This window comes from Crocodylus porosus, unplaced genomic scaffold (genome assembly GCF_001723895.1).
Source record: "Crocodylus porosus isolate Cpor-Errol unplaced genomic scaffold, CroPor_comp1, whole genome shotgun sequence".
In the NCBI taxonomy this organism is placed as follows: Eukaryota; Metazoa; Chordata; order Crocodylia; family Crocodylidae; genus Crocodylus; species Crocodylus porosus.
Window position 1 is genome coordinate 32,087,938 of NW_017728943.1, and position 12,517 is coordinate 32,100,454.

Consider the following 12,517-nt stretch of genomic DNA (forward strand, 5'->3'; position numbering starts at 1 on the left):
GAACAAACGTTCCCCCAGATACTGGTGGTCACCGCTGATAAACTTATAGGTGGCCATCAGATCACCCCTGAGCCTGCGCTTTTCCAGGCTAAAGAGCCCCGTGGCTCTCAACTGTTCTATTTCATTGCTACTAATATAGCTATCATCCATGAATTTGTCTAGTCCCTTCTTAAACTGGTGGCATCTTACAAGAATTAATACAAGATTGTAAAGACACATAGATCATGGAACTGAATTAAGAGCCTTCCACACCATAAAATAATAAACTATGTCTATGAGCAGTATTGATAGTTCATTCTGTTTATCCTATCAATTACAATATTTTATTCACTTTTAAAGCACTACTAAAATTTACCTCTAAAATATCAGTCCTTTATTTCTTAAAGGCAAACTTCCCAAAAGTACATAATGCTAAGGAAGCTGCCAAAAAAGCTATAAATATTGGTCAAGACTAAGCATCACCTTAGCTATGACAAAATGAGTTTGCTATTATTCTGTTTCTAGATTACTCTAATCAGAGATTGTGAAATTTCACGTTAACCTTAAACTCTTATATCTGCTGTTAACAGCTAAGGATCAATGCTGAGATTACAAAGCAGTTTTTTGTGTCATGTATGCTCATCACAAGCAGTATTTTAGGTTTCAGAACTTGTTCTACCACTATTTACTAGACTTCCAACTTGTTTAGACTTCACCTCGATGTTACTGTGTGAGCCAGCATAATATATCCAGTTACAGTGAGACACAATTGATCTTGATATACCAGTTAATGGCATATATTAAACAATAAACTGGCCACCCTATATAACCAACCCATCATTATTGCCCTAAATTTAAGCATAACTGAAATCTAATAAAGTAAAAAGTAAAGAAATAATAGTACAGCAATCAGGCTCAAAAATGTCCAGCTTAATCCCAGGCAAATGTATCAGTTTTTACAGTGCGCTCCCCACCACCCCATCTACCACCTCCAACTATTATTATTAGAGGCCTAAATATCTGTACTTTATTATAAAGGTATTAAACAGGTGCTTTCTAAATAGAAATTAAAATGTGCCATTCTTACAATGAAGAATTTCAAAAAGGCAATTTCAATGTCCACATTCCCAAAGCATGTACACTTGCACAAATAACACGCAATGTACACTCCAGCTACATTCAACTGTGTAGCAATTTAAATTGTGTTTTTTAAATGTTAAAGGCTATGACCAAAATACTGCCAAGCCTATTACATATCAAGAAGTCTTATTGCTATCCCTAATGTTCTCTAACCTGAAGATTTATGTAAACAGTAAAAATTCACACCTAAATTCTGGGTGGCATTCATTTTCAATCGTTTTGCAAAAGTTCTGAATTATACGTAGGGACCACTGTAATTCAGTGGTGTGGGCAAAGCAGACTCCCTGCAGGCTCACTGGAACAAATTTCAGGCATTTTTCAAGGTTGGCTCTCACGCCTCTGGCTGAGGAAGCCTGCCATGGGGCTGATCACAATTGGACAGCAGCACACAGGCTGATCTTCAGCTGTTTTAAGAAAGTAAAGCTCACCACTTATTAAGCAACAACTTTTAAGTAAAGCTTACCACTTAGAATTGTTAATGAAACCATAATAAACTTTATCAAACAACAACTTTCATGGTGTGCTAACTTTTATAGAATGGCACAGGTCTCGCAAGCCCTGCTCTGCCCTGCTGTGCAGACAAGGGGAGAGGGAAATTCCCCTCTGCTCCCACGTAGCAGCAAAGCCAAACAGAGCTTGGGAAAGCCATGTCAGGTGGGGGGAAGCCCCTGCAGCAAGGGCATCCTGCACCCTACAACTGGCTGTGGGGGCAGGCACCTGGCATGCCTATACCCGCAGCCCCTAGGGCAGTGGGTACTTAGATGCTCTGCTCTGGGCAAGGTTTTTAAAATTTCCTGCCAAAGCAGAGAATCAAACAACCTGATTGGCTGAGCTCTGGTAGGGGCTCAGCCTGTACTAGGCTGCCCCTGAAAACATGAGGCTTCCACAGGCTTCTCCATACTTCAGGTAAAGTTTTTGGGGTTTTTTTGTTTGTTTGGTTGGTTGGATGGTTGGGGAGAGGGGGCAGAAGGGGATTTAACACTTTTCTCCCTGCACTCCCTCTCCCCCAGTTTCAGGCCTTTTCCAGCCAAATTGCAATTGGGGCTTTGGGGGAAACACTAAAATTTTCAGGCTGTCCCCAGAAATCCCCTGAAGCCTGAATTAGAGTGGCCCCTAATTATTCACCAAATGCAATACACTATTTAACCTGTCTACAGCTTCAAGACTTTTATGTAGCTTCAAGAGAAATTACAGAACATGCAAATCTAATTTATACTTGAACAGACTGCTTTGCTTTTCAGACAGAAATGTTAAATCGTACAGGTTTAGTCAGTTTCCTGACTAACTTGTATACTTACCAATAAACTTGTTTTGCATAGTCTCTAGCAGGGCCTGGTGGGCATCTTCTGTTTGCAAAGCACGTGAACATTCTCTAGCCAGTATAGTCCGTACAAGGTGCTCTCCACAGCCTGTATAAACACCACCATCAAGCATGATTAGCACACAGCTACCACTCTACAAGTATCCAGCAAAGCTGTATTTGACAGATATCTAAAAAAGAATGTCAATTTCCCTCTAACACCCACAGTCAACTATATTCAGTGGTAAAATTTCAAGCTTCAGGGCAAAGATACTCTAAGACAAAAAGATGCAAAGTTTAAATACACAGAAAGGAAGCAATTAAGGTAAAACATTAGGAAAATCTCATTTTGTCTGACAGTCTTCATCACATCCTACCATCTTCACCCACGTGTAGTCCTACTTGTCACTGTTCTTTTTTTGTGATATCTTTTATTGAACCAACTGTATAGCTGTAAGAACTGAAACAAGCTTTTCAGTTTATGGCCAAAAGCTTGCCCAATTTCCCTCCCCACATGGTTGGTACAAAAAAAAAAAAAAAAAAAGAATCACAAAAACCAAAAGCAAAACAAAACAAAAGCCCATCCTTACCTTAAGAAGAAAAAGCCACTCACTGCTATTACATCAGTTGGTCTTTTCACCTATAGTTTTGCTGCTAGAATGTTGTATATACCTGTTACAACACTCCTTTAGTACAGGAGTGTCAAATTAACCTGTCCCCGCACAAGGTCTTTCCACAAGCCAGACCAGGCCCACAGATCCCCACTACCCCATGCTGGATGCAATGTACTTAGTGCCTGATCCAGCTGGTCCAGGAACTGTGCTGCACTTGACACCTGCCACAGGTCTAGGACTAGCTGGGGGAAGGAGAGGGAGGATGCTAAATGTGACAGTCCAGCCACTTGTGCACCACAGCGTGGATCCTAGACCAACTAGAGTGGGCTCCACGTGTGGTGCACATCCTGAGTCCTGCCCATGGGTCCCCATCTGGCATGCACTACATGAGTCAATTTATATCCAGAAGTAACATCAGGGGCCAGATGATAGGGCTTCGTAAGCAGGATCTCAGACATCCCTGCTTTAGAATAAGTGCAGTTTGGATCCAGTTGTATACTGCATGTTTACCATTTTCTTGGGCATGCAGGGGCATCTATAATACCTTCCAGACTTGTATGAAGCCATCACTACCCTTTTCTGTATTGTAGACAGGCAGATTTTCCTCCCTTGGCAGGGAGACAATAGACCCAACAGAGTTCTAAACTGCCCCAATTATACTTATCTAAGGGAGTATAGGTTATCAGCCTTGCACCACATAACAAAAAAGAAGAAAGTGTCTTTTCTAAAGAGTGAACAAATCCAGTCAATGTTTGGTATGGTGGTATAACAACTGTATTTCAACACCAAAACAGAAAGCCTTTTGAAATAGCTTTTATTTCTTTATTTGTTCAGTTTTTTTGTAGGCACACTGAAGTCCAATAACATTTTGCATTCACTTTATAAAATCTGTAGTAATGGCTTTTATTTTAAAAGGAAATCTACTCTTTTGTGGCTGGCTTACACTATGCACCTTGAATGCTAAAGTAATGATAGCAGTGAAAGCTTTAGACAGGCAGCTTATTCTTGTAAAGCAGCATGCTATTTCTGTGGTTTTGCCCACAAATTTTATGGCCTCTCAAACTTGTCTGCTTCAACGTCTAAGAGCTATTCCAAAGCAAAGAAGGTTTCTACCTTGTTGCTTCAGAGAATAAAACTCTGGCTTAAACAACACCTGGTTCCATTGCTGGTGCAGCAACAGAGACAAAAGTTAAAGTAGAAATGAGGCAACCTATTCTTTTTCTGGTGCAACTCCCCCCTCTTTAAATACAGTAACTCTGCAATCTAATCTTCCACAGTAAGATTGGAAGCCAAAAGCAAGATGTCCAAGGGTTATAAAATGTTCCTGTTACATGTATTAGTAAAGAATCAACAAACTTGATCACTCAGAACCTTGAATATACATGTCTCCCCCTCACCCAGTTTGCTACCCTTTATTCATCAAGACGCATCTTAACTAAGGCCTGAGGTTGCATATACCTACCATATAGCACCCTCTACTGAAAACAAATCATGATATACTTTAGCTTTCACAAGTTAAGTCACACAGCAACAAAGCAACTCCTAAGAAACAAGAACGAATTGCATATATACACTTATCCAAATCCTGTCAAAGTCTCAGTTCACAAGAAAATCCCTTTAAAATGTCAGATTTCCAGGAAAGAATAAGAAGCAAAAATCATCTTTCATTAAGATCATACAATACAAAATGATAAACCCAGCTACAAGTAGTTATTCAATAGACTGGCTTATTCTAACATTGAACTGAAGATGATAAAGCAGTCATAAGTCAAGCCATATGAAGAAGGGTCAAAGGAACTAGGTATACTTTACTTTGGGGGGGGAGGAGGGAAGGAAATTAGTGGAGGGCATGAAAGCAATTTTCAGATGTATAAATGGATTCCATAAAGAAAATGTGAAAAAAACTGTTCTCTCTCTTGCCACACAGAGAAGAACACACAGCGATGGGTTTAAACTACAGAACAACAGATTCATATCAAGGCTAAAGAAAACTCCAAAAAACCCCTTCCTAACTCTGAGAGCAGTATGACAATATAACAAGCCACCTAGGAAAGAACAGCCTTTTCATTAGAAAGGGCACTTGTCTGCAATAATTTAGGTAAAGCAAAGCCTGGTCTAGATGACACCTGAGGTCCCTTCTAAAACTATATTGACCACGTTACTTCCCATGCCAAAGAAGTACTCGGCTACTAATGAATCCCAGAAAAACAGGGCCAAGAGGTCATGTAATTCAATCTCGTTCAAGGCAGGATGATTCCTATCTAAAATCCTCCCTACACAAATGTTTGTCTAACCTGAACTTAAATCTTTCAAAATGGAGATCTCACAACCTTGCTAGATGATCAGTTCCAGTGCTCAACCACCCTCAGAGTCAGAAAATCAGAAATTATCCCATAATTATGAAAGGTAAAACTGTCTACAGAGGACACTGAAAACCCCGGAGGGGGCTACAAAATGCATTTTGTCCACAACTCGGGTCTACATATTTCAGAAGTAGAGAAACAAGGATCTGTTGTTTTGTTTGATTTACTCAATCAGATTGAACAATTGTTGTTATATCAGCCTCTTAAATTGAAGAAATCCTGTTTCTGTTGAAATACAAATACTTCTAATCCTCCAGTTTAAATTCTTGCTCCAAATCTTTTGTAACCTTTCATAGAGCATGTTTGTGGATTCCCACCCCCCACCTTTGTTTTTTGAGGGTTTTTATTTGTTTGTTCATTTTTAATGCATTCCTGGCCATGCACAGACAAACTGCATCTTTTCCTACTTGGTAAGTAAGGCAGTCAACTCTAATGAATGAAAAGTGAGTACTTCTTTGCTCACAGCACTTACGTTTCCATTCATGCAGATGCATTTATTTACACGTGAAAAGTGATTCCAAAAATACTTTAAGGTAAAATTCTCCAATTAAATTTAATGACCATTTTATCATTACAAAAGGCAACTTTTTCTTTACTTTTACTATTTAAAACTTGGAAAAATAACTTGGTTCTTGGGCATGCTTTTATACAGCAAAATTTTGCTTTTTATGATGCAAAAAAAGTACAATTTTGAGTCTGTGAATAAAGTAAAATTAGAAAAGTCACTTAGACAACTCTGTATTTCTGCAAGTTTGACTTCCTGCAGATGTTTTTAGTTCCAGATTTTGAAGAATGTCTGAAACTGGGCCTCAAAACATGAGTAACCAACTTTAAACAAAATGTACAAATCTCATCTTTCCCTTAGAGAATGACTTTCTGCAAGAGCCATAACATTAATTTTGTTGCAAAAGTGAGACAGGAAACTGAAACTCTGTTGTAAAAGAGCTGCAGTCCAATGACATTCTTGGAAAACCTACATTTAGAAAGAGAGAAAGGATCAACTATAAAGAAAATGAACTTACAATATTACTAACATACCACATATCCTCATGTCCCCAGAGATTAAGTGATTTTTTTCACATTCATGTCAACCTATTAATAAGGCAGTAAACTTAGAGTGTGCTGCTAGCAGTTCTTTTGGAAATCTTTCAACATACCACATGATTGCACTCTGTAGGGACAGAAAACTAATGAAAAGAGTATTTTCCCAATTTTAAAAGGAAACATTTATTACTTCAGTTTTCAATGAAGCAACATCTATTTTTCAACAAGAAAAATTATTATACATTGTATCACATAGTCCTTAATAGTTAAGTGCTGGGGGGAGAATTTTCTTGGCAATATAAAGTAACAAAGCTTGAAATCTAGCAAGTACTAGAACACTGCATGCAGCCTCAGCAGCAGCCCCATATCTATCCAAACCTGAAAATGGTTAGGAATGAGTCAACAATACAGGAACATGGATAGAACAAGCAAACTGGTAGAGAACCTTGTCTAGATTTTACAGCAGAAAGGTTTAGCATTCAAATTTGTGTTAAGTGCACTTAATTTAGATAGAACTGTTAATTCACTTTTGACAGAATTAAAATCGATCTATTAGCAATGACAAGAAAGTACATTTAAAAAAAAAATTAGTAACCTTAGTGTAATTTGTTACCAATTTCTAAAAAAAACCAGGATTATTCATGTGCTCAACTAGTTCATAGTACAATATTCTAAGTGTATGCATTGTTACAGATTTATGGGACAGCCTCCGTGACATGCAGACTTCAAGAATGTGAAGAGTGCACTTTGGTTCCTCATAACTAGGAAAGGTAGCAAAAATATTCAAAGGCAATTTACACTGTAAGCTCTAAACCAAGTTAAAGGGGATATATAGCATAAATCATCCAGTTTAACAACTCTGAAAAGGATATGATTAAAAAAATATGCAAACCTGGTCACTGACAGAACAACAGAGTATCACAGAACTTTTGGATGGAAATGAGGATGCCAAGCAGAGGTTAGCTGGTGGAAAAGAAAAAGCACCAGCAATATTACTCAATTATAAATACCCTCTGTTCTGTTTCAACCACATTATCAAGCACCAGGGGTTAGACAAAGCTACATTGTACTCTCCAGAACCACAATGATATTATTCTCTGTGAGGCTGTGCTGGTATGGGGCCAAACTCACACATCTCTAAAATGTTACGTTTTCCTAGTTTACAACCAACATACACACTGCTTAAGAATGAAATACTGAACTCCTTGGTTGTACTGTGTCCCTTACTGGAACTGAAAGAAACCCCACTGTAGACGGAACTTTACATGAAACAGAATAGTGCTTTTCACCGGTGGACTATACCACGACTCCATGGTGTGCTGTGAGAGTTTTGGAATAACGAGAAGAAAGTTCTCCAGCTGCCTACTGCCAATGAATAAGACATGTCAATGAGACATTCACAGAAGACTCACACGTGTTGGCTGTGGGGGAGAGAGAGAGAGAACCAGCCGATCAGAAAAAAATTCATCTTCTGCGCATGTATTGGCTGTAGAGGATGTGCAGTTCACAAACCTCTGAACAGCTGTGCCACTGAATTTTGCTGTGGCAATGAGCTGCAATCTATTCTAATATTATAAAGGCCTTAGTCTGTCTGCCTGTCAGTCCGTAATGTTTTATTTGCAGTCTGACTGGTTGTCTTGGCAGCCAACCACAACGCTTACTGAAAAAGACACGTCTCAGAGTGCTCTGCACATACAGGAGCACTGCTATGACAGCGGGGACTGAGGGACGGAGGGGCTAGCCCAGCCCAGCTGCACTGCGTTGGGGGGAAGGCCAGCAGCACTGGCCACGCCCCACCCCAGCCCCTGCTGTCATCGTGGCACCATCCCCACATCCCCCAGCAGCGCCAGAACAATGCTGGCCTTGCTCCGGGCCCTGCTCCTTGGAGGCAGAGGGGGACAGGGAAGAGGGAGAGGGGGGAAACGGGGCCAGATAAGAAGCAGGGGCAGGGCCGGAAACAGGGCTGTGTCTGCCTGTCTTTCTTGATGGGCAATTGGCTAGTGAACTCGTAAGTATAGGGATGCATAGTGTGGAGAATGCCTTAAAAGGTGTGCCAGAGTCAATTCCTATTAATGTACCATATTTCACAGTGTATAAATAGGGTTTTGAAGCTCGATTTTGGTGTCTTAAAATCAAACCCAACTTATACACCATGCCACTTCAAAAAAGCCTGGCCCTGTCTGCTGCGAGCAGTGCTGCTGAGTCCAGTGCTTCTCACAGGGGATGGGGCTGGGCTTGGCGCTCAGCAGTGCCACTCGCAGTGGATGAGGTCAAGGATGGGGCCGGTCTCGGCGCACGGCTGGCATAGCCCCATCCCTTGCAAGCCTGGCGCAGCAGATGGGGCTGTGCTCTGCTGGTGCGGCTCTGGCAATGCCACTTGCAGCACTTATGCCACTCACAGGGGATAGGGCCACATCAACCAAGCACTGAGCCTGGCACTGCTCGCAGGGGATCAGGCTGCATGAGCTGATTGCTATGTCCAACTCCATCCCATGCGAGCTGTGCCAGTCTCAGCACTTGGCAGTGCCGCTAGCAGCAGGCAGGGCCAGGCTTGGTGCTCGGCTGGAGCAGCCCCATCCCCTGTGAGCATGCATCCCCAGCCAAGGGGCAAGACCGGTGCCACTCACAGAGAACAGGGACTGGGACAGGCTTAGCACTCAATTGGCATGGACGCATCCCCTGCGAGCAGCACTGGTGTGGCCCAGGCAGCGCCACTTGCAGGGGATGGGGCTGCACCAGCTAAGCACTGAGCCCAGCCCTCCATTCATACCTGCACACAGCGCTCAGCAGTGCCGCTCACAGCGGTGGGTTCAGTGCTCAGCTGGCTCGGCCAAGGCAGAGCAGCTTGCAGGGGATGAGGCTACGCCAGCTAAGCACCAAGCCAGGCCCCAACTTATACACAGTGCCTATGCTAATACTAACTTTGCAGGTCAGAAAACCAGGGTCAACCTATTTACCATATCAACCTATATACTATGAAATATGGTAAGCATGCCTTGGGCTGGAAAAGGTTGGGAAATGCTGAAACAGAACATCTGCTTAAGTAACTATTTTCTTTCCTCAAGAGTCCAATTTAGGGAAGGATGTACTATTTCTGCACAGGCATAAACTCATGAGCTAGGTTCTACCACTAGGACTTTGATTTATGGGTGGACTTGGACCAGCTTTTTAATACAAGTTTAAAAAGTTCTTCAAGTTTTAAAGACTTAAATAAGCATTACATTTGCTTAGTCAGTCAGAGATCCAAGTCTACAATTTCTGAATGGCATACTTTTCTACCTTGCTAAACTGCATACCAGATTTTCTCAAATACAACACATACTTTCCCCCAGCAAATCAGTCCCTGTAAAATTGGGAGTGTATATTAAGCAGGGAAGCTGATTTTTTGGCCAAGATAGAAGCACCCTACTTTTATTCCTGCACCAGACCATGGCTGCAGTACCATGCATGCACCTGAGGTACTCTATTAACTTAATGACCCACTGTCGACAATTATTTATCCTTTTTAATGATCTTGATATTCCACTAATCAAGCTAACCTGTCTTATTACAAGTCTGCTGTCTACTAGCTGCTTCTCTTATGCCCCTTTTCCCGCTTAGGCTAAGTCAGCATGGTCCTTACTCGATACAGCTGTAACTCTAGAAAAATCTTTTCCCCCTTTATTCTGCCTTTCAAAAACAAGATATTATATTCTGGGCCATGTTGTGCATAAGAAAATATGGTAACAGCATAATCCATGATAAGTAACCCTTTGCTTGGAGATTCCACTGTAAAACTAAAACAGCTAAGAAAAAGAATCAGCCAAAAACTATTGGACCATACTATAATCTGTTTATTTGCCAAGCACTAATCCAGTGCAGTATTAGTCTTTTCCCCCATCTATCACAATATTTTCAAAGCTGCAGTTGGCAATAACAATGAATATGAGTTTCCTCAAGAGTACTGTTTCTGCATGGACACAAACTCATAAGATGGGTCTTCCACTTGTACTCTGATTAATGAAACTCAGGGGATAGACTTGGGCCATTTTGATGCAAGTTTAAAAGACTTAAGTAAAGCCAAACTTTTTTAAAAACTATGAAGAAGCTAAAAATAAAGAGCTTTTTGTTTCTCTTGTCATTCTATTCACCTATCTGCCTACAAAAATCCCTTCCTTCACACGCATCCACTTCAGAGACCTCAGTCTCCAAGTCTCCTGCTTTCAGCTGCCTTACGAACCATCCCTTCCTGGAAATTTAAATTTCCTGATTTGGAGAACTGACATGATTTCATAGTATTGGTGGTATATATTCCTCTGAGCTCTGACTCATGGAATTATTACTTGCATTTAAAAATTTAAGTTTTTAACTCAGGGTTGCAGAGAAAAAAATTAAGAATATGACTCTTGAAGGCTGTGCCAATCTTTAGGGAAAAATTCCTTCCTGACCCCAAATATGGACATTGGTATGACCATGAGAAGAGCAAGAGCCTATACCCAGGAACCTCTGGGTTTTCTGAAGTGCCAACAGAAACATAATCAGACCCTAGTCAAAAGCTTTAGCTGTGGTCTATATCCAAGAGCTTCAGAGAAAGGTAAATCACCTCTTCCCCTATATTGGGCTCCCATTTCCACAATTATAGTAAGAAAAGAAAGGTAGAGGAAGTTTTCAACAAAGGAAGAGGAAAGAAGGAAGAGGTACAGAGGTAGACCTACTGAAAAGTAGTCTGTGCCTCCAAAAACATGGCTGTTTTTTTTAAACAAAAGAATAGGTATGTTACAGAGAAACATAAAACAACAGAAATAAGAAGAATGAGAAACCCAAGAGAGGCTTCAATCAGGGTGGTAGACCAAGAGGTGGTGAAATAAAGAGAAGGAAGATGTGCACACCATCTTTTACCCCCTCAACAAGCAGCAACACACATTTTGACTATTGTTAAGGCAAGAAGTCTCTGAGTTCAACTACTATGATGAAGGTGTCCCCACTTCCAATTACTGAAAAAGCCAACTTGTTCCTCATGAAGATAAATTAAACTCCTTTCTACATTCTTACATTATGCTGTGTAGGAGGCCATAGCCCAATTAAATATTTTATTCAGTCTTATTTCTTCCAGAGGAACTCTATAGTTTGTCATTTAATCACAGTGACATCACAAGCAAATAATCTAAGTTTTCTTTACTCTTTCTGACTCTTTCTATAATCTTTTATAGATGTTTGCTATTTCTCCTTGGTTTTCTCTTAAATGAGAATGGAGCCACCTCAGCCCCAGTGCATACCCACGAGGCAGCAGGATGCACCATGGGTGGGCAGTGTGGAGCAAGTGCAGGAAGGGCTGGGTTGGGGCTGTGCCCTGGTTCTGGCTGATCTACTCCAGCAGGACTGAGCCTGGACCCAGTGCAGGGCAGGCTGGGGCTACATGCTGCTGGTGGTGGCGGGGAGGCACGGCACAGCAAGCGGGCTCCAGGCTGTTGCAGGGTGGGGTGGGTGCTGATCGGCTCAGCAGTGTATGTGCGGTGGTCCCCTGTGCACATGCACACCCCACCATACCCACAAACCCTTCCAAACCAAGAAACTGGAATAGACTTCTAGTGAATAGACAGTAATTTGTATTACAAGGCTCAGCTAGAATAAGATCGATCAAATAGTAACGTGCAGTGTTTGTGGGGTGTGTGATTGTGTGTGGAGGAGGGTTTGGAGGTATGGTGGGATGTGGTTGGGAACCCCATGGCACACCCCCTGAGCCAGTCAGCACCCACTCCTGCCCCACAACAGCCCAGAGCCCACACACCCTGCCACACCCCCCTGCCACTGCCAGCAACATGCAGCCCTAGCCCACCCTGCACCAGCTCTGGACTCACCCCTGCCAGAGCGGATTGGCCAGAACCCAGGCAAAGCCCTGATCTGGCTGGCCCTGCACCTCCTCCACACCACCCACCGATGGTGCATCTTTCCGCCCCCTGGGCATGCAGTAGGGCTGAGGCAGCTCTGCGGCTGGATTGCTTTTCTAGGCAGCCCAGGTGGCTGGAGATTCCTTCCAGCTGCCACCACCATCAGCCCCAGCCCTGTGGTACCAGCAGGGACCCATGCTACATAGCCCC

At 42.1% G+C, this 12,517-nt stretch overlaps 1 protein-coding gene across 3 annotated transcripts in view; it reads right to left on the bottom strand.

The window, feature by feature from the left end:
- Nucleotides 1–12,517, bottom strand: part of TASP1 (taspase 1) — a 170,645-nt gene that overhangs the window by 71,920 nt on the left and 86,208 nt on the right. For 2 of the 3 annotated variants that reach the window (XM_019549121.1, XM_019549123.1), the window contains one exon: nt 2,418–2,528. The exons of the other annotated variant lie outside the window; for it this stretch is intronic. In XM_019549121.1, coding sequence (XP_019404666.1) covers nt 2,418–2,528 — 111 coding nt within the window. The remainder of the gene's footprint in view (nt 1–2,417; nt 2,529–12,517) is intronic. 3 annotated transcript variants of the gene reach the window in all.